Consider the following 22,500-nt stretch of genomic DNA (forward strand, 5'->3'; position numbering starts at 1 on the left):
TGAAGCCCTGCTATTTGTTCCCCAAAGACTCAACCACACACACATTCTCATTTCTCTCTCTCTCTCTCTCTCTCTCTCTCTCTCTCTCTTGGAATACTTAATAACGTTTTGTAATTAAATTCTCTTACAACATTTACCTTTTCCTCGTTTGTTGTTGTTTTATAAGTAGGATTTTCTGTATTTTCTTTTTTTTTTTTTATTTGAGTTTTATTTGAGTGAGTAATGATTAAAAAGATCGGTATATTTGTTACTACAGGGTGTTTAATCTGTTCTTTTTAACTTTATGTCTATTTGCTGTTGTGATTACTTATTATTATCATTTGTTTTCATTAGCTTTGTTCGTGTGTGGACGTGTGTGTCGCTTGCAAAACAGATTTACGAGAGGTGTGTGTTTGGACTGAGTAGAAAAAAAACAATAACTATTAGCTTTAATTGAGAGAGAGAGAGAGAGAGAGAGAGAGAGAGAGAGAGAGAGAGAGAGAGAGAGAGAGAGAGAGAAAGAGCAAGCAAGCAAGTAAGCAAGCAGGCATTAAACAAAGAATCATTCCTATCGTAACGACACACACACACACACACACACACACACACACACACACACACACACACACACACACACACACACACACACACACACACACTTGCACAACACTGACATTTAATCACCCTCAGAACCACATGATTGGCTACCATCTATTCATCATTCACTCCCAGGGTCATTTAGTGTCCTGTACCGCACACCTGGTCAATTTGTAAACCTCTCTCTACCTGTTTGACACTTCTATATGGCCTCTCTTACCTTTAACCTTTCCTACGTAAACATATCTCATTTCTAGTTCACAAGTTGTCTTTAATTCTCTCTGGCTTTAGTGGTGGTAGTGGCAATAGTAATGACAGTAGTAGTAGTAGCCAAGTATAGTAATAGAAGTAGTAGTGGTAGTAATAGTAGTAGTATTAAGAATGATAGTAGCAGTTACAGTTGAACTGATACAAACATCAGCAGCGAATAGTGACAAAATTGAAGTTTCTACCTCTCATTTGTACATTCCTCTCACTCTCATACTCCCAAAAAATGTCCCACCATTCTCTCCACATCCCTTCTTTCTCCAGCTTGCTTACTTTTTTCATCCACCATTCTGTCAATCTCCCTGAATAAACACTCACCTACCAAACTTACATCCTACTCTTTTCCATTGACTCTTTCCTCATTCCTAAACTTTTAGCGGTGTTTTAATGCTCTGATGACATGCAGGACAGGAAACCAAAACTCAAGAAAAAAGGACGTGCATTTTAAACTCGACAGGTATCGCGCAAATAGGTTCAGGGATGTGCATCAATAATCTACTTCCGCCGTATTTGCGTGTACTCGTATCTCTGCTCAGTGTTAAATCGAGGCTGTCACACTGGGCGGCGTTAAAGGTGATGGCAGCGGCTCCCTTCGTATTGTTGTGAACTCTGGGCATAAATAATGGGATATGCGGCGGGGTTGTTGACAGGCGGACTTAGCGTTGGGTTAAAATAATGGGCGATTGGGTGGCTATCGTTAATAAATACATACATAGAGAGAGAGAGAGAGAGAGAGAGAGAGAGAGAGAGAGAGAGAGAGAGAGAGAGAGAGCACTTCCTTCCCACCTTAATACGATTACTTGATTAGTAGGAAGAGTAGTTTTTGTAGTTTATTTTCCGAAAATATTTGAGCTTCCCCAGGTTTCAGAGGGACTGGGTGGGTGGATGTGGGATGAGGGGGTAAGGGAAGGGAAGAGAAGTTATTGTATTCTCTCTCTCTCTCTCTCTCTCTCTCTCTCTCTCTCTCTCTCTCTCTCTCTCTCTCTCTCTCTCTCTCATCTTGCAGGTATCCACATCATCTCCCCTCAAGCCGCAAGTTCCTCTTCCATATATCACCTCCTTCTTCCCTCTACTCCCCTTCCCTAAGCTTCCATCCCTCCCTTTTCTCTGCCCTTCCTTCCTTTACCTTCCCTTCCTCGGGCGGTCCCTCAGCGTTATGCAAAATACATCACCCAATTACCCAGGTCAAATACCATCGCAGGGACGCATTTGCACACCTTGGCGGGCACAGTGGCGGTAGTGATTGCTGCGGGACCTTACCTGTGTGTCTGGGGAGTGAGTGGCCGTGATGAGGCGCTCGCTTCCTTGGCAAACAGCTTTGTGTTGGGCGGTCTTGGGGGATGCGGCTAGCGGTGGTGGTGGTGGTGGTGGTTGTATTGCCTTGCTCCGACTCTGCCCAGCCAACTTACGCCTGTATTCAAAATCGCCTTGCTCTCTCACCACGATAGTTTTCCAAGGCCAAAAGAGACGAGTAGCCCGGTTTTCAAGACAGTTTTTCCTTATAATATTCTAAAAATCTTGCCAGTCCATCACCAGAACTATAAAAATACTCTTAAAAAACATGAACATCTTTAACTAGAGTCTTTAGAAAGTTGTGATGGTGAGAGCGCAAAGGATCTAAGAATACAGGCCTTAGTCTCTTAGCTTCCACAGTCTTTCTCGCTGCTTATTGCTACATGCTACTGGGTTTTGTTCGGGTTTATGTGCACCTTTTGTTTGGTTTGTCTTTTTTTATTGTATGTGGGAAGTGGAAGAGCGTAGGGAAGGGAGGGTTGTGTGGTTTAGCGTTTATTGTTTGCGTGTAGGTTTGAATACATGTCTATTTCTCTGTTTCTGTCTCACTGTCTCTCTTTCTCTTTCTCTCTTCCTCTCTGTTAATCTTTCTCTTTCTCTCTGTTTCTCTCTCCCCTGCCACGACTCCCTCTCTCTCTCTATCTCTTTCTCTCTTATACAACCTTTTTTATACTCTCTTTTTATACTCTCTTTTGTTACCGAATTTTTTTCCACGTTTAACTGCGTGTTTTCTGTTTTTACTGCATGTTTTGGCGCGTTTTACAGCACGCCATACCTCTATTTTACTTTATTCTTGCGCTGCTACGTCTCTGTTTTCTGCATTCCCTGTTATTTACACAGATCGTAAGATTTTATTTTATCAACGTCTGCTTATCATTCTATTATTATATTTTGTGATTGAATCAAATTAAAGAACACCGAAGCTGAGAGAGAGAGAGAGAGAGAGAGAGAGAGAGAGAGAGAGAGAGAGAGAGAGAGAGAGAGAGAGAGAGAGAGAGAGAGACGTTATGGTACCGCAAAATTACACGTAAATGCTAGGGGGTCGTGTTAATAAGATACATTGCTACCATTCCATCCCACAGCACGAATACAGATTACTTTAACCTAACCTAACCTTTAATATTGCATCGCTTTCCTATTTCACTTTTCGAAGAATAATAATAAAAAAAAAGACAAGTAAAATGAAACGTTCTGTTCGTGGGAGCATAATTTTTGAGCATTGACATTTACTTCTTTGTCATTATTTAGTTACTTTTGTTGATCTGTAATGCAAGGTGGGGGAGAGAACCGGAGAACTAGTGATCAGAACGTCCTTCACACCCTCCACGCTACCGCCGAGCTTCCCCAGGTGTTGAGGTAATGAAGAAACACACAGGTGGTTACACGGCCACCTGTTAGCAGTAAATGGATTAACCTGGTAATTGATTGTGAGTTTTGTCGGCAGGATCTGAGCTGGAGTGGGCCAGGGAGGGTTGTGGCGGGCTTTGAGAGAGAGAGAGAGAGAGAGAGAGAGAGAGAGAGAGAGAGAGAGAGAGAGAGAGAGAGGGCGAGAGGGAGTGGCAGGCATATTATAGCAGATAAGCAAAGACAACCATTATTTTAAACAGATAACCAAACACACACACACACACACACACACACACACACACACACACACACACACACACACACACACACACACTTCCAGGAGAGACATGCAGACAGACATACAAACAAACATCCAGGCAGACGGAGAACAAGAGAAGACGAAAAAAGTTTGCACCAATCAGACCAAACTTTTCAAACTCAGAAAATGTATTGATTCTGCGCTCTTGAAACCGTGTAAGTGTATGTGTGTGTGTGTGTGTGTGTGTGTGTGTGTGTGTGTGTGTGTGTGTGTGTGTGTGTGTGTGTGTGTGTGTGTGTATTTGGCATCCTCGTAATGGTGCTGTCGGAAAATTTTAAGTTGCGGGCACATGTTTTGCGTGAGTGATTGGATTTTCTCCCCAGCGTACCCAAAGCCCTACTCTCTACCCGCCTTCATCCATCTAAACTATCCTATTTACTCTTATCAACTTGAGCAACAGTTTTTACCCCATATACGAGTACCCTTCATCCTTCTGGCACATCACATCCTCTACGCGTCTGAACTCTCCTATCGAACACTTTTTTTTCTATCCTATTGAATTTGACAGATCACCCTCTTCTCTGTTCTCTCTCTATTTTGCAGCCACCCTCATGAATTGATAGTTATAGTGTGCATCGTTTCTTCAATCCAGTACCATCCATGATTTCTTAGCACGTATATGGACTCCACCCTTCACACATTTCCTAAAATATAACAGCTTCCATAGACCTAACTAGCTAACCAGCCAACCTAACCTAACTTTACTCAATCTAGCTTAACTTTACCTAATCGTAACCTAATCTAACCTAATCTAATCTTAACCTATCCTAACCTAACCTAACCTAACCTAACCTAACCTACCCTACCCTAACCTAATATTAACCTAATGTAATGTAACCCAACCCAACTCAACCCAACCTAACCTAACCTAACCAAACCTTAACTTAACCTAACGGAAAACCTCCAGTAAGTCTTAAGCATTATCTTTTCCTAAACCAGACCCACATCAGCTCCTCGTACGTCCCCAATCCCGCTTCTCCCTGCCCTGACTAAGCCTCATTCCCATGTACCCTCACGGGGTCTGGTACACATCGCTTTACACCCCCATCCTTCTCTCCCTCTCTCTCTCCCTTTCCTTCTCCCTCTCCCTCTCTCTCCTCGCTGCCGCCGCCTCTTGTATGCTGATGTGCGCTAGTGTATTTGTGTAAAGTTGTGGACGGCGAGTTGTAGCAGTGGTGTGTAGTAGTAGTAGTAGCAGGGATGGCGGGCGCTGCTTGGGCGAGGCTCGGTCATAACTTTGTTCCCGCACTGTTTGTGTGGAAATGGTGTTGTCCAAGTGGTGCCTAAACTTCCTCCCCTCCACGCCAACACCACCACTGCCGCCACCATCACCGTCACCGCTGTCACCTCCACCTCCGCCTGCGCCGCTGCCTCTGTCTCCGCCGCTACCTGCTAGGAGAGTCATTGAGGGCGTGTCTTGGCTTTTCGCTGCACGTGTTTGCTCTGTAGCTTTGTGGCTCTGTGGCTTTTTGGGTCGTATTTTCCTAAACAATTTATTCTTTTATATTGACAGTTTTTCAAAGGCTCCAAGAGATTATTATCATACGAGCCACCATAGTTGTTTCTCTATTAATGGTAAGTTTTTGTTAGACTATCACCAGAAAAGTGGAAAACTTTTTTGAAAATCCAAATACTTCCAACTTGAACCACTCTTCTCATTTACTATTTCTCCATGACCATATAGATATTATTTTACTGGTTATCATGAGTGTTTTTTCGAATACGAATGGAAAATCTGTATGAAAATATCTCTAGATTCCCAAAACTTCAGTTAAAACCCAAATATTTTCATTAGACGCGGTTAAAACGTTGGCAAGGTAACACACCATGACATTTTCAGGAGATTGGACTTGTTGCAATAGAATGACAACAAATGTAAAGGTTTAGAAACGACAATTCATATATTTCTGTGTTTGAGATACAGAATGCAATGCGAGCTGAAGTTTTTATGTCACAGAGCTCGTACAATTTTAATAGGCAGCAAGAAATAAATCAAATGTGTGTAGTTCAGCGGAAAAATAGTAAACAAAACGAATGACGCAACAATTGAGGTAAATATTCACGATTTATTGTAGCCCCGTTTTTAGAAATTAATTCATGCTTCTATTCATCGCATTGTGGTGTAAATTTTCGTGTGTATTTACTCTCTCTCTCTCTCTCTCTCTCTCTCTCTCTCTCTCTCTCTCTCTCTCTCTCTCTCAATACAGTCATAGGTAGTACAAATGGAGACAATCGCTATAGGGAAAGAGGGAAGATATGCTCCGGTCTTCGAGGAATAACAGACTAAACATTAAGAAAAGGTAAAAGAAAAAGGGGACGAAAAAAAATATCCTCTTCCGCGTTAGGCCTCACCAATTTTCTCCCCGTTTTCCGTTCACTCGACGTCAATTTTCGTCAATTTTCCACGCGGGAGGGAAGAAGTAAACATATCTGTCAGCTTGATTGGAAAGCAGTTGACTTTTGAAAGCAGCAGCAGCAGGAGGAGGAGGAGGAGGAGGAGGAGGAGGAGGAGGAGTTTTGGTGGATAGGGAGGGAGTAAGAAGGCGGAAGCAAGAGAAGTTAATGAAAAGAAGGAAAAGAAAGAAGGATGAATAAGCAAAAACTTAAAGGCTGGAGACGATGATAGGAATAGAAATATTGAGCAAGAAAGACGACTGCGAGAAGAAAAATGAAAGAAAACGAGGAAAGGGAAAAACGAAGGAAAGAATTAAGGAAAAAAAGTAAGAAATAAGAACAAACATTGAAAGGAGAAAGAAGGGAAGTGAGAAAGAGGTATACGAAGCAGACAAAGAAGAGGAAAGAAATAAAGAAGTGGAAACCAAGACTAAAAGAAAAAAAAGAGATAGAGAAACGAAAAATGATTACGAAAGAGAGAGAAAATGAGAAAATGAGAAGACTGAGACAAAGAAAAAAAAGACGAGAGAGTAAAAAAAATATAAAAAGAGAACTAAAAGAACAAGAAGATTGAAAAAAAGGAGAGAAAATGATAAAGGAGAAACAGAAGAGAAGAAATAAATAGAAAAATGTAGCAATATCAGAAAAAAAACAAGAGGGAGAGAGAAGCAAAAATGGATAGAAACTTGGAGGAATAAGTTAAAACGGAGAGAAAAAGGAGAGAAAAAGGAGAGGAAAGGAGAGGCCTGGGTAACAGTGATAAAACGGATGGTAATTTTAAAGTGAGGATAAAAGGAAGGATTCTGATGAGGTGGTGACGCAGAAGAATGAGGAGGAGGGAGAAGAAGAGGAAGAGGAGGAGGAGGAGGAAGAGGAGAAGGAAGAGGATGGAAATGAGAACAAGGTGGGCAGAGGGAGGGAGAGGGAGAGGTAGATGAGGAGGATAGACGAGGTTGAGGGAACGAAGGAGAGAGAGAGAGAGAGAGAGAGAGAGAGAGAGAGAGAGAGAGAGAGAGAGAGAGAGAGAGAGAGTCCCAGTAGTATTCAACCACGAAAATACAATTCACTATTTTTCTCATGATTATCTTGGAATTCTCTCTCTCTCTCTCTCTCTCTCTCTCTCTCTCTCTCTCTCTCTCTCAAAATACACTTCATCCACCAATTCATCGCATCTTCAACTTTCCCTCGAGGTCTTTTCCACCTTCACTTTCCTCATCTTTTTCCTCTTCCGATTTCTTGCACGTATGAGTTCTCAACCTTCCCTCATCAGTTCTTCCACTTTTCCTGTACTTTTCCCTAATATTTTTCATCTACCTTCACCACATTATCTCCCCTTTCTTCCAATTTATCTCTTTTTTTTTTTAAACATATCCTTCCCTTCCTTTTCCCAGCATTTTTTCATTTCCCTCACCACCTGACACTCTCATACCTTTCTGCCTTTAGTTCCTTCCCTTCCTTCTCTTCCTTCACTTCCTTCGCTCCCTCCCCACCCGTGTGAAGGCTCGAGGGCAAATCCGAAGCGACACCATCACCAGAACGGACGCCGGAAACGCGCTGGCCATTTTAGAAGGCAGAAATATTACCAGCGACATGGGTTCGCATACTCAGTTATGGAATTAGTGTATGTCAGGGGTTGTTATGACGTTGGAAGAGAGAGAGAGAGAGAGAGAGAGAGAGAGAGAGAGAGAGAGAGAGAGAGAGAGAGAGGGAGAGGGAGGTTTAGTGGTGGTTCTCTCTCTCTCTCTCTCTCTGTCTGTCTGTCTGTCTGTCTGTCTGTCTGTCTGTCCATCTGTCTGTCTGTCTGTCTGTCTGTCTGTCTGTCTGTCTGTCTGTCTGTCTGTCTGTCTGTCTGTCTGTCTGTCTGTCTCTCTCTCTCTCTCTCTCTCTCTCTCTCTCTCTCTCTCTCTCTCTCTCTCTCTCTCTCTCTCTCTCTCTCTCTCTCTCTCTCTCTCTCTCTCTCTCGTGAACTATACAGCTGCGCCACTTCCATACAAAAGTAATCAAAACATGCCTGTGTGTCGTTGTTGGCTTTGATGAAGGGAAGAAAGCATTAGTGTGTGTGTGTGTGTGTGTGTGTGTGTGTGTGTGTGTGTTGCTGGTGGGTGTCGTACGGTGTGGTTGTTATTCATGTTTGATAGGTTGGTTTGTGTGTTTGTGTGTGTGCTTGTGTTTGATTAAGAGAGAGAGAGAGAGAGAGAGAGAGAGAGAGAGAGAGAGAGAGAGAGAGAGTTTACAAGATGAGACGGTGAGAAAAAAGAAATTATATATTGCAGGAAGTGTGGGAAGGCGGAGGGGAGGAGATGAATGGGGCTTCGAGAGGCTTAGCAGTGTATGACCCCAGAGTTTTTGACCAGAACCTCTCCATCCTCCTTCTCTTTCTCTCTTCCTACTGCTCGTCTCCTCCTATTCCTCATTTTTCTTCCTTTTTTCCCATCTTTTTTTTCAATTTTTTCCCTTCTTCATCCACTTCCCTTCTTTTTTTGTTATTTTCTTCTTCCTATTCTTCTCCATCTTCCTTTTCTGCTTCTCTTTCTAATCCACGTCTCCTCTCATTCTTCAGTTTTTTCCTTCTTTCCATCTCCTTTTCTGTTTATTTTCCTTCTTCATCCACTTTCCTCTTCTTTTTCTTTTTTCCGTCTTGTTCCTCTTCTCTTTTATTTCTACTTTTTCTTTCCATCCTCCTTCTCTGCCTCTCCTCCTCCTCCCCGTCTCCTCTTATTCTTCATTTTCTTTCTTCTTCTGTTCTCTTTTTCTATTTTTTCCTTCTTCATCCACTTTTCTTCTTTTCCTTCTCCGTTTTCTTATCTTCTATTGCTTTCTATTTTTCCTTTGCCAGTGTTTTCCCTTTTTTGCTTCTTTCTTTCTTTTCTCTTCCTGTTCATTTTATTTTCTTCACTCTATCTGCAATTACTATTTATTTTATTGTATTTCTTTGCATCTCTTTCTTTTCTTCTCTGTTTTTTCTTTATCCCATTGCGTAAATTCCTGTCTTTCTTTTTCTGCTTCTTAATCTTTTACTCGATTTCTGGTTGTCATCTTTTCTTTCCTACTTTTTTTTTCTCTCTCTCTCTCTCTCTCTACCTCTTTTTGTTTTCTCGTGTTTTCCATTTCTTCTTAATCTGATTGCCTCATTTCTTCCAGTTTTGGTTTCTTTCTATGTCTTTTTATCTTCTTTATTGCTTCTATTCCTTCCTTCCTTCTTCTCCTCCTTGTTTTTATTTTCAGTTTTCCTTTCACTTATTCTAATAAATATTTCCTTATCTTACTCTTATATACCCTCTACTCCTTCCTTTTTTTCCACTTCCTCTCCTTCTCTCTCCATTTTCTTCTTTCCTTCTCTTGCTTCACTTCGTCTCTCCCTTCTTTCTCCTCCTTCAAGGCGTTTCTTTTCCAGGCACCCTTGTGATGTTATCTTCTCCCCATATCTGTGTAAACACCTTCTCTCTCTCCGCCTTATATCCCTATTCTTACTCAGTAATCTCCACCCAGCCTCCTCACATCATCCCGCTTAATTCTCCTCCTCCTCGTCCTTCCCATCCTCGTCCTCGTCCTCATCCTCCTCTTATTCTTCCTCCTCATTCTTCTTGTTGCTTTCTTCTTTTTTTATCGTTTGTTTTGTTTTATTAGTCTTACTTTTTGCCTTTTTTCCTTCTTCTACTTTTCAGTCATTTTATTTTCATCATTTTCCTTATTATATCTCATCCTCTTGTTTTTTTCTTATCTGTTTTTCTTCTCTTCCTTCTAGTTATTTCTTCCGATTTTCCTTTCCTTCCTCCCACGTGACTACCTTCCTTCCCCCTCCCCACCTCTCCTTCTCCCCGTCCTGCACTACTAAGGAAGCAATATCCTGCCTACTCCTTCAGCTTTGGGCATAAGCGAACCAACACTTATCTCCTATCACCCTGACACTCCTTATACACCCCCCTCCACTCATCCTTCTCTCCTCTCACTCACCCTCCCTTTTCAGTCTCCACCTTCCCTCACCTTCCTTGCCTCTTAAACCATTCTTTCCTTTTACTATTTCACCTTCCTTTCCCTGAACCCAACCCAACCTAATCTAACATCAACTTAACCTAACCCAACCCAATTCAACCTAACTGTAGTTTTTTTGCATGTATTTTTAAGATTGGCCACTGTTCCTGAATCCAACCCAACCCAGCCTAACCTCAACTTAACCTAACTCAACCCAACTCAACCTAACCGTATACTTCCTTTCATATTTATCTTTAAGAGTGACCACTGTTACTTTTTTTTTTTCCTGAATAAAATTGACACTGTAACTTTTTTTTTCTTGGTACTTTATTTTGTAGCATAAAATTGTTTCTTTTTTGCCATTACTTTTTTTCCTGACACTTTCTTTCTTATCATCCCATTCTCTTCCTCCATCACCTTGCCTTCTTTTCCCTATCTTTCACTCTCACCTCACCTTCTCCCTTCGCCACTTCCTGGTTCTCATATCCTTTGCAACTATTCTCTTCCTCCTCTCTCTCTCTTTCCTTTCCTCTTCCTCTTCCTGTGCCTCCTTCGTCCCTGTCTATCACGGGCATCACGAGCTAAGGGTATCAGGGCGTGTTCAAGAGCCGGCCTCTGCTCCTCACACCCACATCACTAACTCTCTGGTTGATCCTCCTCCTCTTCCTCCTCCTCCTCCTCTTCCTCTTCCTCCTGGCTGGCGTGAGTGCTCGTGTGTGTGTGTGTGTGTGTGTGTGTGTGTGTGTGTGTGTGTGTGTGTGTGTGTGTGGTGAAGGATAAGCTGGCTCCTAGTTGTTTTGAAGGAAATAATCATTATTTTGTTAGAGGAATAAGGATGAGAGACAAGGGAGAGGAATGAGGAGGGAAGGTAGGGAAAAATGTATCTCCTTCTCCTTTCTTCCCTTGCTCAGTAGTGCGTAAGGGCGAAGGAAAGGAAGGAAGGGAAGATAGGAAAGGAGGGAACGAGAGAGGGAGGTCTAGTAAAAGGAAAAAAAAAAAACTGATAATGAAAATAATCTTCTCCCTTAACACCGTCACTATTATTTGTTCTTCGTCGAGGAAATTATGCATGTGGAAAATTGGAATTAAAATGTCTGAAAAAAATGACTGCAATTTTTTACTGGAATATAGAACAGTAGTTAATTGGGCTTTTGAAACTGAGATGGTGAGGAGGAGAAGGAGGAGGAGGAGGAGAGACTTCCGTTGTCCTGGAGGGAAGGAATAAAAAAAGACTACGAGGAGAAGGAAGAGAAAGAGGAAAGCGAAAGAAAAATTCCCTCCTCCTTTCTTCCATATTTTATCTGAACTGGAGAAGAGGAGGATGTGAGAGAGACACGAGGGTGGATGTCTGTGATCCCTCAGGAGTCGTAGGAGGAGGAGGAGGAGAAGGAGGAGGAGGAGGAGAAGAAGGAGGAAGAGGAGAAGAAGGAGGAGAAGGGAAGGGTGAGATGAAAGAAGAATGGGAGGAGGGGTTGAGTACTCAGGAAGTTGGAAGGTTTAGAAAGGGAAGTTATTCAGTTAAGTACGCCGTCATGATGCTGAGTAAATTACGGGTGACCACTTCTCTACCTCTCCTTTCATCTTTTTCTTCACTTCCCCTTTATCCTTTGTCCCTTCTCCTCCTCCTCCTCCTCCTCTTCCTCCTCTTCTTTCTATTGTGGCATCCTTTGTATTCTTCCCATTCACAGATACGCCTTTTCTCCCATTCATCATTTCTTTTTTGCCTCTTCTTTCCTTTCTTATCTTGTTCCGCTTTCTTCCTCCGGCTTCGTATTGGGTGCTGATCCATCTTCATCATTCCCTTTGTCAGCTCGCCAATGTTATTCTGTGGTCCTTTTTTTTTTTTCAAACACGCTCATCCTCTTTTTTGTGTGTTACGTGGTGTTTGATTCTATATATGCAGTTTTTTTGGCTGTTTAAGTTAATTTTGATGTTTTTAATTTATTTTTTCTTTTACCGCTTTTATCTTCTATTATTATGTAGAAGCACACCTCTGTTATTTTTCATTTATTCCGCCTCTTCGTTATTTTTATTCCTTTGTATGCAGTTTTTTTTTTTTTTAGTTGTTTTGGTTAATTTTGATGTTTCTGATTTATTTAAGTTTTTTTTCTATTATCGTTTCTTTTCTTGTGTTATTATGTAGAAGCACAAGTCTCGATCATTTTCAGTGTATCCGCCTTTTCCTTATTTTTCACATACACTTCCTTTATCTGCACTTATTTTGGGGCTGTTTTAGTTGATATTGATGCTTTTAATCTATTTTCTTTCTATTACCGTTTTTCATCTTGTGTTATTATGTAGAAGCACAACTCTCTATTTTTTTTTCAGTGTATCCATCCTTTTCGTTATTTTTCCAAAAGTTCACTAAAAGATACACACGTACGAGCATATCCACATTTCCCTTCTACCCACCATTTTCTCTTCACTTATTCATAATTTGGACCGCTCTTCCTCCTGCTTCTCCTTCCACCTCTACATCCGTCTCTGCCAGCTGTCACGTCTCCTCTTCTCCCTCTTAAATCATGTATGTATTCACGCCTTGGTCTGGGTGAGTCGCGCACTTTCCTCCTGGACTCGGTTACGGACACCTGCTTCCTTATTATTTCCCTGCTCTCCCTCGCACGACCTTCGCTCCCGAGTTCGCACCTGCAAAATGACCACACCGTTTTCTATGCAGCCTCCGAGCACGCCCGAACGATATATCACAGCCTGGTCTTCGCTGAGGCGCTACTGGTTCACCTCGACACCTACCCATGGCGACCTTGCTGTTGCGTCCCTGCCCAGCCTCTCTTCCCTTCAACTGTCGGGTAGCAAAGAGTCTCAGTGTTCTTGTGGTCCCCCGAGAATGCATGTTATATGATATAGCCTTGAGAGAGAGAGAGAGAGAGAGAGAGAGAGAGAGAGAGAGAGAGAGAGAGAGAGAGAAGCAATAGACGTCTTGATTCTTACGAGGTGTTTTATTTTTTATTTTTACTTTGCTTTACAGCGAGAGATGTAGTTTAGGATTGACAAGAGTGAGAAGGAGGAGGAGGAGGAGGAGGAGGAGGAGGAGGGAGAGGAAGAAGAGGAGGAGAAGCTTTACAAAACATTACTTAGATCTCCTTTCGCACTTATAGCCAAACCTTTCCTTCCTTCCTTCCCTCATCTCTCCCCATCACCTCTCCATACTCTCACAGTCCTCACCGTCCTCTCACCGTCCTTCTCACACCATCTGCTACACGGCTCCATTGTCTTCTCGGAAAACTTCACTTGGGTTTTATAACTAGAGGAAATGACACTCTCTCTCTCTCTCTCTCTCTCTCTCTCTGTCTCTGTCTCTGTCTCTGTCTCTGTCTCTCCGTGCTTGTGTTGCCCGGTTTCCAGTTTTATCTCCCCCAGTCCATGAAATATCGGATTACATCGCACCGAGCCGTGATGGAAGCCAATGAGGTAGGCTGTGAGTAGTGGGGAGGCGTAGATAGGAGTGGTTGAGGATTGGGTGGGGAGATGAAGGGTAATTCTTGATGTTTTATAAAGTACACGTTTTGAGGGAAGAAAAGTATATATGGAATCACTATCGCTTATGTTGTTATATGATACGTGTTTTCTCTTCTTGTTCTTGTTCTTTTCTTGTTCTTTTTCTTGTTGTTGTTGTTGTTGTTGTTGTTGTTTTTTGTTCTTGTTCATGTTCTTGTTCTTCCTCCTCTCGTCCTCCTTTTCGTCCTCCTCTTCCCTCTCCTCCTCCTCCTCCTCCTCCTCCTCCTCCTCCTCCTCCTCCTCCTCCTCCTCCTCCTCCTCCTCCTCCTCCTCCTCCTCCTCCTCCTCCTCCTCCTCCTAAAACTTGTCTTCCTTTTCTTTTACGTCGTTTTTTTCTAATAAGATCTCTTTTCTATCGCTATCATCTTACTCATTCCTCCTCCTCCTCCTCCTCCTGCTCCTGCTCCTGCTCCTGGCACCTCTCCAGCATGCCTTTCATAGCGCCTCAAAATGGGTCTAAAGAGAGTCCCATAAAGGCCAAGAAGGAAGCCGGAGTAGAAGCACCATTAAATTTCACGCCATTAAAATCTTGCCTCAGGTATCGTGGTCTTATTGGACTCGTTTATTTCTCCATAGGGTTTTTTTTTCCTTCCTTTTTTTATTCTCCTTTTATTCATCATAGTGCTGGGACATTAAGGCTATTGGAGGAGGAGGAGGAGGTGGTGGAGGTGGTGGTGGTTGAGGAGGGGGATTGGAAGGAGGAGGAAGAAGAGGTGGAAGAGGAGAAAGGAAGATCTTTGCCTCAGGTTTTTTGTGGTCTTGTTCGTGTCTCATTTTCTCTTCCTCTGACGCCCAAATTTTTACCCCCTCTCCTATTTTTTTTTTCAATCTATTTTTTATGTAATTGGTTCTTTGTTTACTTATTGGTGTGTATATCACGTGTGTGTTTTTTATGTGTGGTTCTTCATTTGGTGTTTAAGTAGAAGTGTATTTTATGTATGTGTGTATGTACGTCTGAATGGCATAGAATTTAAAGCAACCAACCTAGAAGAACCTAAAGAAAATGAAGCGACAGCCAAAGGAGAGTTAGTAGGCCAAGGTCGATCAGTTAGACGAAAGAAGAGGATTGGGTAACGTTGGCGTGGAGAAAGAGAGAGAGAGAGAAAGAGAGGGAGACAGGGAGGAGGAAGCACGTCAGCACATCAGCACAGGTAAGCAGGAGCGTGATTAGGGCCCTGATTGAGCGGCCAGCCAGGTGTGTACGGATGCGAAAAAGACGAGTAACGCACCGAGTCTCATTCCCCGAACTGCTTGAGCGGGAAATTGAACTCTGAGAGAACTTGAGCCCCACTACCAAGAGTTCCACTAACTCTGTACCCGAGCCGAGCAACTCCCATCCCTCCCTGCTACTGCCTCCCTGCCTCCCTTCCTTCCTTCCTTCCTTCCTTCCTTCCTTCCTTCCTTCCTTCCTTCCTTCCTTCCTTCCTTCCTTCCTTCCTTCCTTCCTTCCTTCCTTCCTCCCTCCTTCTCTCTCTCTCTCTCTCTCTCTCTCTCTCTCTCTCTCTCTCTCTCTCTCTCTCTCTCTCTCTCTCTCTCTCTCTCTCTCTCTCTCTCTCTCTCTCTCTCTCTCTCTCTCTCTCTCTCTCTCTCTCTCTCTCTCTCTCTCTCTCTCTCTCTCTCTCTCTCTCTCTCTCTCTCTCTCTCTCTCTCTCTCTCTCTCTCTCTCTCTCTCTCTCTCTCTCTCTCTCTCTCTCTCTCTCTCTCTCTCTCTCTCTCCTCGCAGCTGCTGATGGCCCGGACTTATGGAAGGAGACGCAAGGGATGGATAGGCACTGAACTTCTGGTGCCTGGAGATTGCTTTTGTGTTTAATGAATTGGTACGATAGGATTGCATGCCGAGGAACGTGTGGTGGGATGGCTGGTTGTTTCTTTTTAATCTATTTGGTATTGGGAAAGGAAGTCACTCATTTATGGCTGAGATGGATGTACAAATAAGAGAAATTCTGTTAGTGGACTGGACAACTAAATAGGATGCGAGAATTACAACCTTTTTCCCACTGATTTCATTTAAAGGGAGAGAACCTTCTACTCAACTCTTCCGCTACACTGCAATACAAGTGAACTTTTGACGCTAAACGCTTAAATATACCAGAGTTAACTTCATTTCTAGGAGACTCAAAGCTCGGAATTACAAGGAACAACCACCATAAGACTTTCAACGCGTGGGAGTAACCTAACTACCTAACTGAATACAACTCTTCAACTATTTCACTGTCGACATATATTTGCTCTTGTCACGTGACGGAACACAAATCTACACAGAAATCCTCGTACTTCTCTGCAAAAACTATACTTAAACACGAAGACATTAACGAAGCGGGACTCGTAAGTTAGGTACGGCAGGATAATGTTAGATAAGAAAGCTTTAGGAACAGTAATGAGGAGGCGAGTGGCGTGGGGTACTGGAGACACGCACCGACTAATTCCTACAGCCAAATTAGAGTACAAGAGGACATCGCTGACCTGATTATGAATTTTTCGCGTGACTCCAGAGGAAATGCGCCGCTGCTGCTGATAACATGGACGGACGAGCCTTTACTTCTCTCTTACAGTTTTATTTGATTTTCGTTACATATCTTTATCTTTTTCCATTTTTGCTTTTCCTTTTCGTGCTTATCTCTCTCCGTTTGCTTTGTTTTATTATTTTTATTTTTATTTTAATCCCTCTCTGTCTCTCTCTCTCTCTCTCTCTCTCTCTCTCTCTCTCTCTCTCTCTCTCTCTCTCTCTCTCTCTCTCTCTCTCTCTCTCTCTCTCTCTCTCTCTCTCTCTCTCTCTCTCTCTCTCTCTCTCTCTCTCTCTTTCCATTTCCTTTTCTTCTTTCCCTTCCTCTCTGACTTCCTTTCCTTACGTTTCCCATTGCATTTATTTTATTTTTCATTTCCGCTTCTTTCCTTTCCTTCACTTTCTTTCTTTTCCCTTTTTTCCACTCTCTCCCTCATCCGCTCCTTGCTTTTTCCTTTTTTGCTTTCCACTAATTTCTTGTCTCTCCCTCACAGGCTTTCTCTTTCAAGGTCTTTTATTTTGTCTTACTCTTTGGTTTCTATATTATTTTATCTCCCTCTTTCTCCTTTCCTTCCTTCCTCTTCTCAGATCATCTATTCCTCTCTTCCATTTTTATTGTGATATTATTTTGTGCAAGTTTCTTCCCTTTTCTCTTTCCTCTCCCTTCTCCTTTCAGCCACTCCTCTTTCCTGTCTTTTATTTGCCTATACTCTTTTTTCCCCGTTTTATTCTATTATTTCCCCTTTCCTGTTTCTTTCTTCTCTCCCCTCCCAGACAATCTTTCCTTCCTCTCTACTTGTCCCATTTCGTGTTGCTTCTATCCCCTTTCCTCCCCTCTTTTGCCAGTTCCATTTTTATTTCTTTTGCCAGTTCCATTTTTATTTCGTGCTCTCTTTTTCCACTAACTTCTTGCTTGAACTTTTTCCCACACTTCCTTATCTTATCTGTTTTTTGTTTTTTTTGTTCTTTTTCGTTGCCTCGCCTCTCCGCTGTTATCTCTCTCTTCTTTCTTTTATTTTTTGTTTCCTGTACCTTTTCTTATCTCAAATTAACTTATTAAAATAGTTAACGTGTGAAAAAAATTGGGGTACAGGAATTTTTGAGTAAGACGATGTAAACATACACACACACACACACACACACACACACACACACACACACACACACACACACACACACACACACACACACACACACACACACACACACACACACACACACACACACACACACACACACACACACACACACACACACACTCTCTCTCTCTCTCTCTCTCTCTCTCTCTCTCTCTCTCTCTCTCTCTCTCCCTGTTAAAGTAATTGGCCTCTGTAACAGACCAGCGGCTCTCATCTTGTCGCTTCCTCTCTCGCTTGCCTAAATTAATTAAATCTTGGTTAATCTCTCTCTCTCTCTCTCCCAATTCAGAATTCGTTACCCAGGCATCAACACCCAACACGACACACGCCCATCGCATTCTCCGCTCACACCTACGTATATCTATACACGCCTATTTCTTCCCAAGACACGTGGATCCCTAACGAGATATCATGTTTTAGTGCAATGTTAGTTAGCCTCTTCAGTACCATGACACGTTTTCATATTTATTTTGCTTGCTTACTATTTGGTGTTTTTATACAGCTTCAGAAACTTATGTGGGGAATAAAATAGTGAAGACTGTGGCCATTAACTTTCTGACCTCCATAGAGTCTTCCTAATGTAAATAAAATCGTCTAATCATACCCAAAACTCAAGCTTAAAATGCGTCCCTGTATTGAAGGGGTTAATTTCTCTGCCTCGTTCTCTCTTTGTTTTTCTATTTTCTTGTCCTCTTGAAGCTTTTGTGTTCTTTCTTTTCTTCTCTGAGTTCGTTTTCTTCTTCTTTCATCGTCTCTTTCTCTACTCTCCCTTTTGTTTTTCTTTTCATTCCTTCTTTGCCTTCTCTCTGTTTACCCTTAATTTTTATCATCATCTCCGCCTGTCTGCTTTTTTTTCTTTCGTCTTTTCTCTGCCTATAGCTATCTCTTCTTTCTCTTCCCTATCTATATTTCCTTTTTCTTTTCCTCCTTTCATCTCGTCCTTCTTCTTTTTCCCTTTTTTCTCCTTTCATTCTCCATGCCTCTCTCTGTTTTACGTTTGTATGAATTCTAGAAAAAAAAAAGTGTTATTCCTCTTCGTACACTCACTCGTATGTCTCTTGTCTCGTAAAACATTAAAATTTCGTTCCCGCTTTAAGTCGTATGATTGTTCTCCTTTGCCGGTGCTCTCCTGTGCTTTGTTATGGTCTCCGGTGCTCTGTTACGCTCTGCCGTGTGCTCTGTTGTGCTGTCATGTCCTTAAAGTTTGCAAATTTACACGACGATGGTGCAAGAATTTTTTTTTCTATTTATTTTTTACTGTGTTATATTTTTATTCATTTCTTTCCATGGAATTCTCACCGGTTTTCGTTCTTGTTTTCCCGGCGTCATGCTTAACAGGCGAGCAGCGCGTGCATGTAAGTGATATGTGACCTGACTTGTTTATTTTTCCTTCCGTTGATACGTATGAGAGAAAAAATGTGTAGAGAAGTGAACAGAGAGTGGCGCTTGTTTTTTTTTTTTTTTCTACGTGTAAATTGCACCCGTGTAACCACAAACCCTTTCCCCACTTACTGATTGTCCAAGTAACCGCACTGAAACATGAACCAAGATTTACCACGGGACAGCCATCCTCTGACCCCAAGCACTTATGTCCCCCCATGCATGCCGCCAGTGATCCCGTTAGTCCTGTGTGCTATTGTGGCTTGTACGGAAATGTTATTGCAGATTCCTTCTTTCTTTGTTGTTTCTCTCTGCCTGTCTTTTTGTCTGTTTTTTCTCTCCGTCTCTCTCTGCCTGTCTTTTTGTCTGTCTTTCTCTCCGTCTCTCTCTCCGTCTCTCTCTCTCTCTCTCTCTCTCTCTCTCTCTCTCTCTCTCTCTCTCTCTCTCTCTCTCTCTCTCTCTCTCTCTCTCTCTCTCTCTCTCTCTCTCTCTCGTCTCTATTTAACGATCTTCCAGTTCTGTAGTAATGTCGCCTTTCTACCTTCACTTGTTTTCTCAGCACCAATCGTCAAGCCACAATAAAGGCACGTTGTTCCTGCTAAGCTTACCTCAATGCAACTCAAGGAGACGGCAGTTGAATGACAGCTAAAAATAGGGAAAATAAATGCAGGGATAGTTGAGAAAAGGAAAATAAATGCAGGGAGAGTTGAAATAAGAGAAAATAAATGCAGGGACAGTTGAAACAAGACAAGATAAATGCAGGAAAAGTTGAAATAAAAGACAAATAAATGTAGGGACTTGAAATAAAAGGGAAAATAAATGCAGGGAGAGTTGAAAAAAGAAAAAAAAATAGATACAGGGATAGTTGAAAAAAAAGGAAAAGAAATATAAGGAAAATACTTGGAAAATATATTAGTTGACACAGACATTGTTGTTGTTGTTGGTGGTGGTGGTGTGGTGGGCGTGTGGGCGAGGGTGGTGATGAGATACACTCGCCTCTTGTTCCGTGTCCTTGAGTGCATAATTAATCAGTTCTTTTTTGTTTAAGTTTGCATATTTATTTTTCCGTTTTTATTTTTTTCTTCAGACTCATCCTTGTCTCGTATTTTTTACCATGTATTTAGTTTGTGTAGGAAGATCTCTGTCCTCGTTTTGATTTTATTTGTATGGATTTATTTGTTTATTTATCAATTTGCCTATATTTTTCTGAATCCGTGAAGAAGAGAGAGCGTTTTATTTTATTTTTTGGTTGTTGTAGACTTTGATCGCATTTCCATCCATAAAACAAAGATCCATAAGAAAAAAAGTGAACGCAAACTTATAAAACAACAACTGAACTTAACCCCTTCACTACTGGGAGACATGTTTACCTTGGAATTGTGTACGATCAGACCATTTTATTGACATTAAGAAAGGTTTATGGAGGTCAGAAGATTAATGGCTACAGTCTTCACTATTTTAATCCCTGACATGAGTTTTGAAGCTTTATAAAATCACCATATAGTAAGGAGAATGAATATGAAAGCGTGTCATGGTACTGAAGTGGTTAAAAGAATCAGGGAGTGAAGACTAACCATGGTTTTGAACTTCATTTTCCTCAATACGTATATTATGTAGTTTCGTTGTAATTTATTTCACGTGCAGTTTATTATTAATTTAGTTCATAATCTCCCTCCAGGTTGAGTGTAGGCGTATTAACACAACGAGAGGTACTTCACTAGTGACTGAGATGGACGCTTGGCTTGGCTTGTTATGAGTTCTTGAGTTAATTTAGCCAAGCAAGAGGTTAACGACGGCAAATTCCAAACCAGGGCAACGTCAGTCCTTAATGCAAACGAACCTTATTATTTTGATGACCTCTTGTATCTTACTTTTTGTAAATTTCATCAGACACTAGCGTTCCCATGGCAGCTCATTTCGTTACGTGTTGCTGCGTGTCGTGGAAGTTGTTCAGTCATTCTCTTTGTGTCTGAATTATATCGAGAAATTCTGTGTTATTTGGTAGTGAGTAGAGGAGTACTTACCTTGGACAACACACAATTCAGAGAGAAACGCATAGTAAGACTCACATAAGAGGCTTACTCATTATTTTTTTGTCTCGTATTTCTATTTTGAGATAAGTTCGATACTGAGTGTTTTGATTTGTTTTTCTCCGCGTCCTGTGCCATCATAATTAATTTGTTCATCAGGAATAATTTTATTGTCAGGAGTAAACGTTTCGGATGATGGAGCAAAGAGCTTCCAGTTTACTGTTTTTCCGCTGCCACACACCGCCACGACTCAGCGGGAACGGTGAGGTAGACGTCATGCTTGCTTCGTAAGACTAAAAAATGAGCCTCCGATGCGGTTGCTGTTGTGCGTATTCAAGTTTGCATAATTCCGCCTCTCTCTCTACTGCCACGTCTTTGCAGTCTTATTGTTCTCTGTCCCGTGTGTTGAAACCCACGCTAGTGACTGGGAGATAGAGGCGCTACACTGGCACCTGTGAACTGGTGAATGCCAGTGCAACATTACCCTTCTGATCTCCAAACACATGTCTCTGTAACACTCAAACACATGCGGTGTGTATGTATTCTCCACGTTTCATACTCGTCTGTCTTATGTATTCGCGTAGTGTTGAGAGCAGCAGCCTTGCGGCACCTGTCCCTGGTCGCCTCCCGCCGCGCTGTTATTTCACCGCGTCCCTCATCCCTGCAGTCAAGAGCCAAGCGTTACACCAACACGTAAGTTAAATAGATGGAGCAATTACCTTGATGGACGGTGGTGTAGTGAGGCCAATGGAAGATCAGGTTTATGCGCCTCCCCGGACACATGCGCGATGAGGAGGGGCCAAGAAATGGATAGAATATATATATATATATATATATATATATATATATATATATATATATATATATATATATATATATATATATATATATATATATATATATATACACACACACACACACACACACACACACACACACACACACACACACACACACACACACACACACACACTGTGTGTGCGCGCGCATGTGTGCGTGCGAATGCGTGTGTGCACGCGTGCTCGCAATTCAGCTACAATTTTATCACACGCTGCGTGTACGATAACCACCCATTATGAAGTGAGTGGGAGTGTGGACATGGGTGTCTGTAACAAGGCTAACACTCAGACGCACATGACTAGCAAGGTCATTGTCCGCCGGTCATTCCTACTAGATGGAAGTGGAGCTGAAATGAGCTTATTGGCTGCTAGATGAAGAAAAATAAGGGGTCAGGTTGATTGAAGCCACTTTAAGGATTTTATAATACAAGTTTACTGACTCCATCTAATCAGCATAACTAGTATTTGTTACTTGGACTGTGAAGTTAATTGGTTTTATTCGATACTGGAAAATACGTATCGGTATAATGTACAGGAGTATCAGCAGTTTGTTAAAATAAAGAAAACATTTTGGTCTTCTCTTCATGCAATAACAATAATAGAAAAGTTTGAGGAACTGAAATAATGGTGCATGAATACGTTTCTGTAAAGTGGTAGTGATAATTCTGTTAGTCCTGCCTTTAATAGCAGCTGCAGTATTAATAGTAGTAGTTGTTAGTGGAAGTGGTAGTAGTAAAAATCAATAATAACAAGAAAACAGAAATCATAATACCAATCCAAAACATACACTGTAGAGGCAGACAAACGGACAGACAGACGAACAGACAGAAGAAGGCACCCGAGTTAGGTTTTCAAATTACAACCGCTACTAGGGAAGAGCGTGCGAAAAAGGATTGCATTAAGGAAAACATATATATAAAAATGA

General features: G+C 41.8%; 1 protein-coding gene across 1 annotated transcript in view; it reads left to right on the forward strand.

The window, feature by feature from the left end:
* Positions 1–3,403: 3,403 nt before the first annotated feature.
* LOC123515838 overlaps positions 3,404–22,500 on the forward strand; it is a 128,943-nt gene continuing 109,846 nt past the window's right edge. Inside the window, exons 1-3 of the mRNA XM_045274724.1 lie at positions 3,404–3,492; positions 4,742–4,826; positions 12,846–12,975. Coding sequence (XP_045130659.1) covers positions 3,404–3,492; positions 4,742–4,826; positions 12,846–12,975 — 304 coding nt within the window. The remainder of the gene's footprint in view (positions 3,493–4,741; positions 4,827–12,845; positions 12,976–22,500) is intronic.

This window comes from Portunus trituberculatus, chromosome 40, assembly GCF_017591435.1.
Source record: "Portunus trituberculatus isolate SZX2019 chromosome 40, ASM1759143v1, whole genome shotgun sequence".
NCBI lineage: Eukaryota > Metazoa > Arthropoda > Malacostraca > Decapoda > Portunidae > Portunus > Portunus trituberculatus.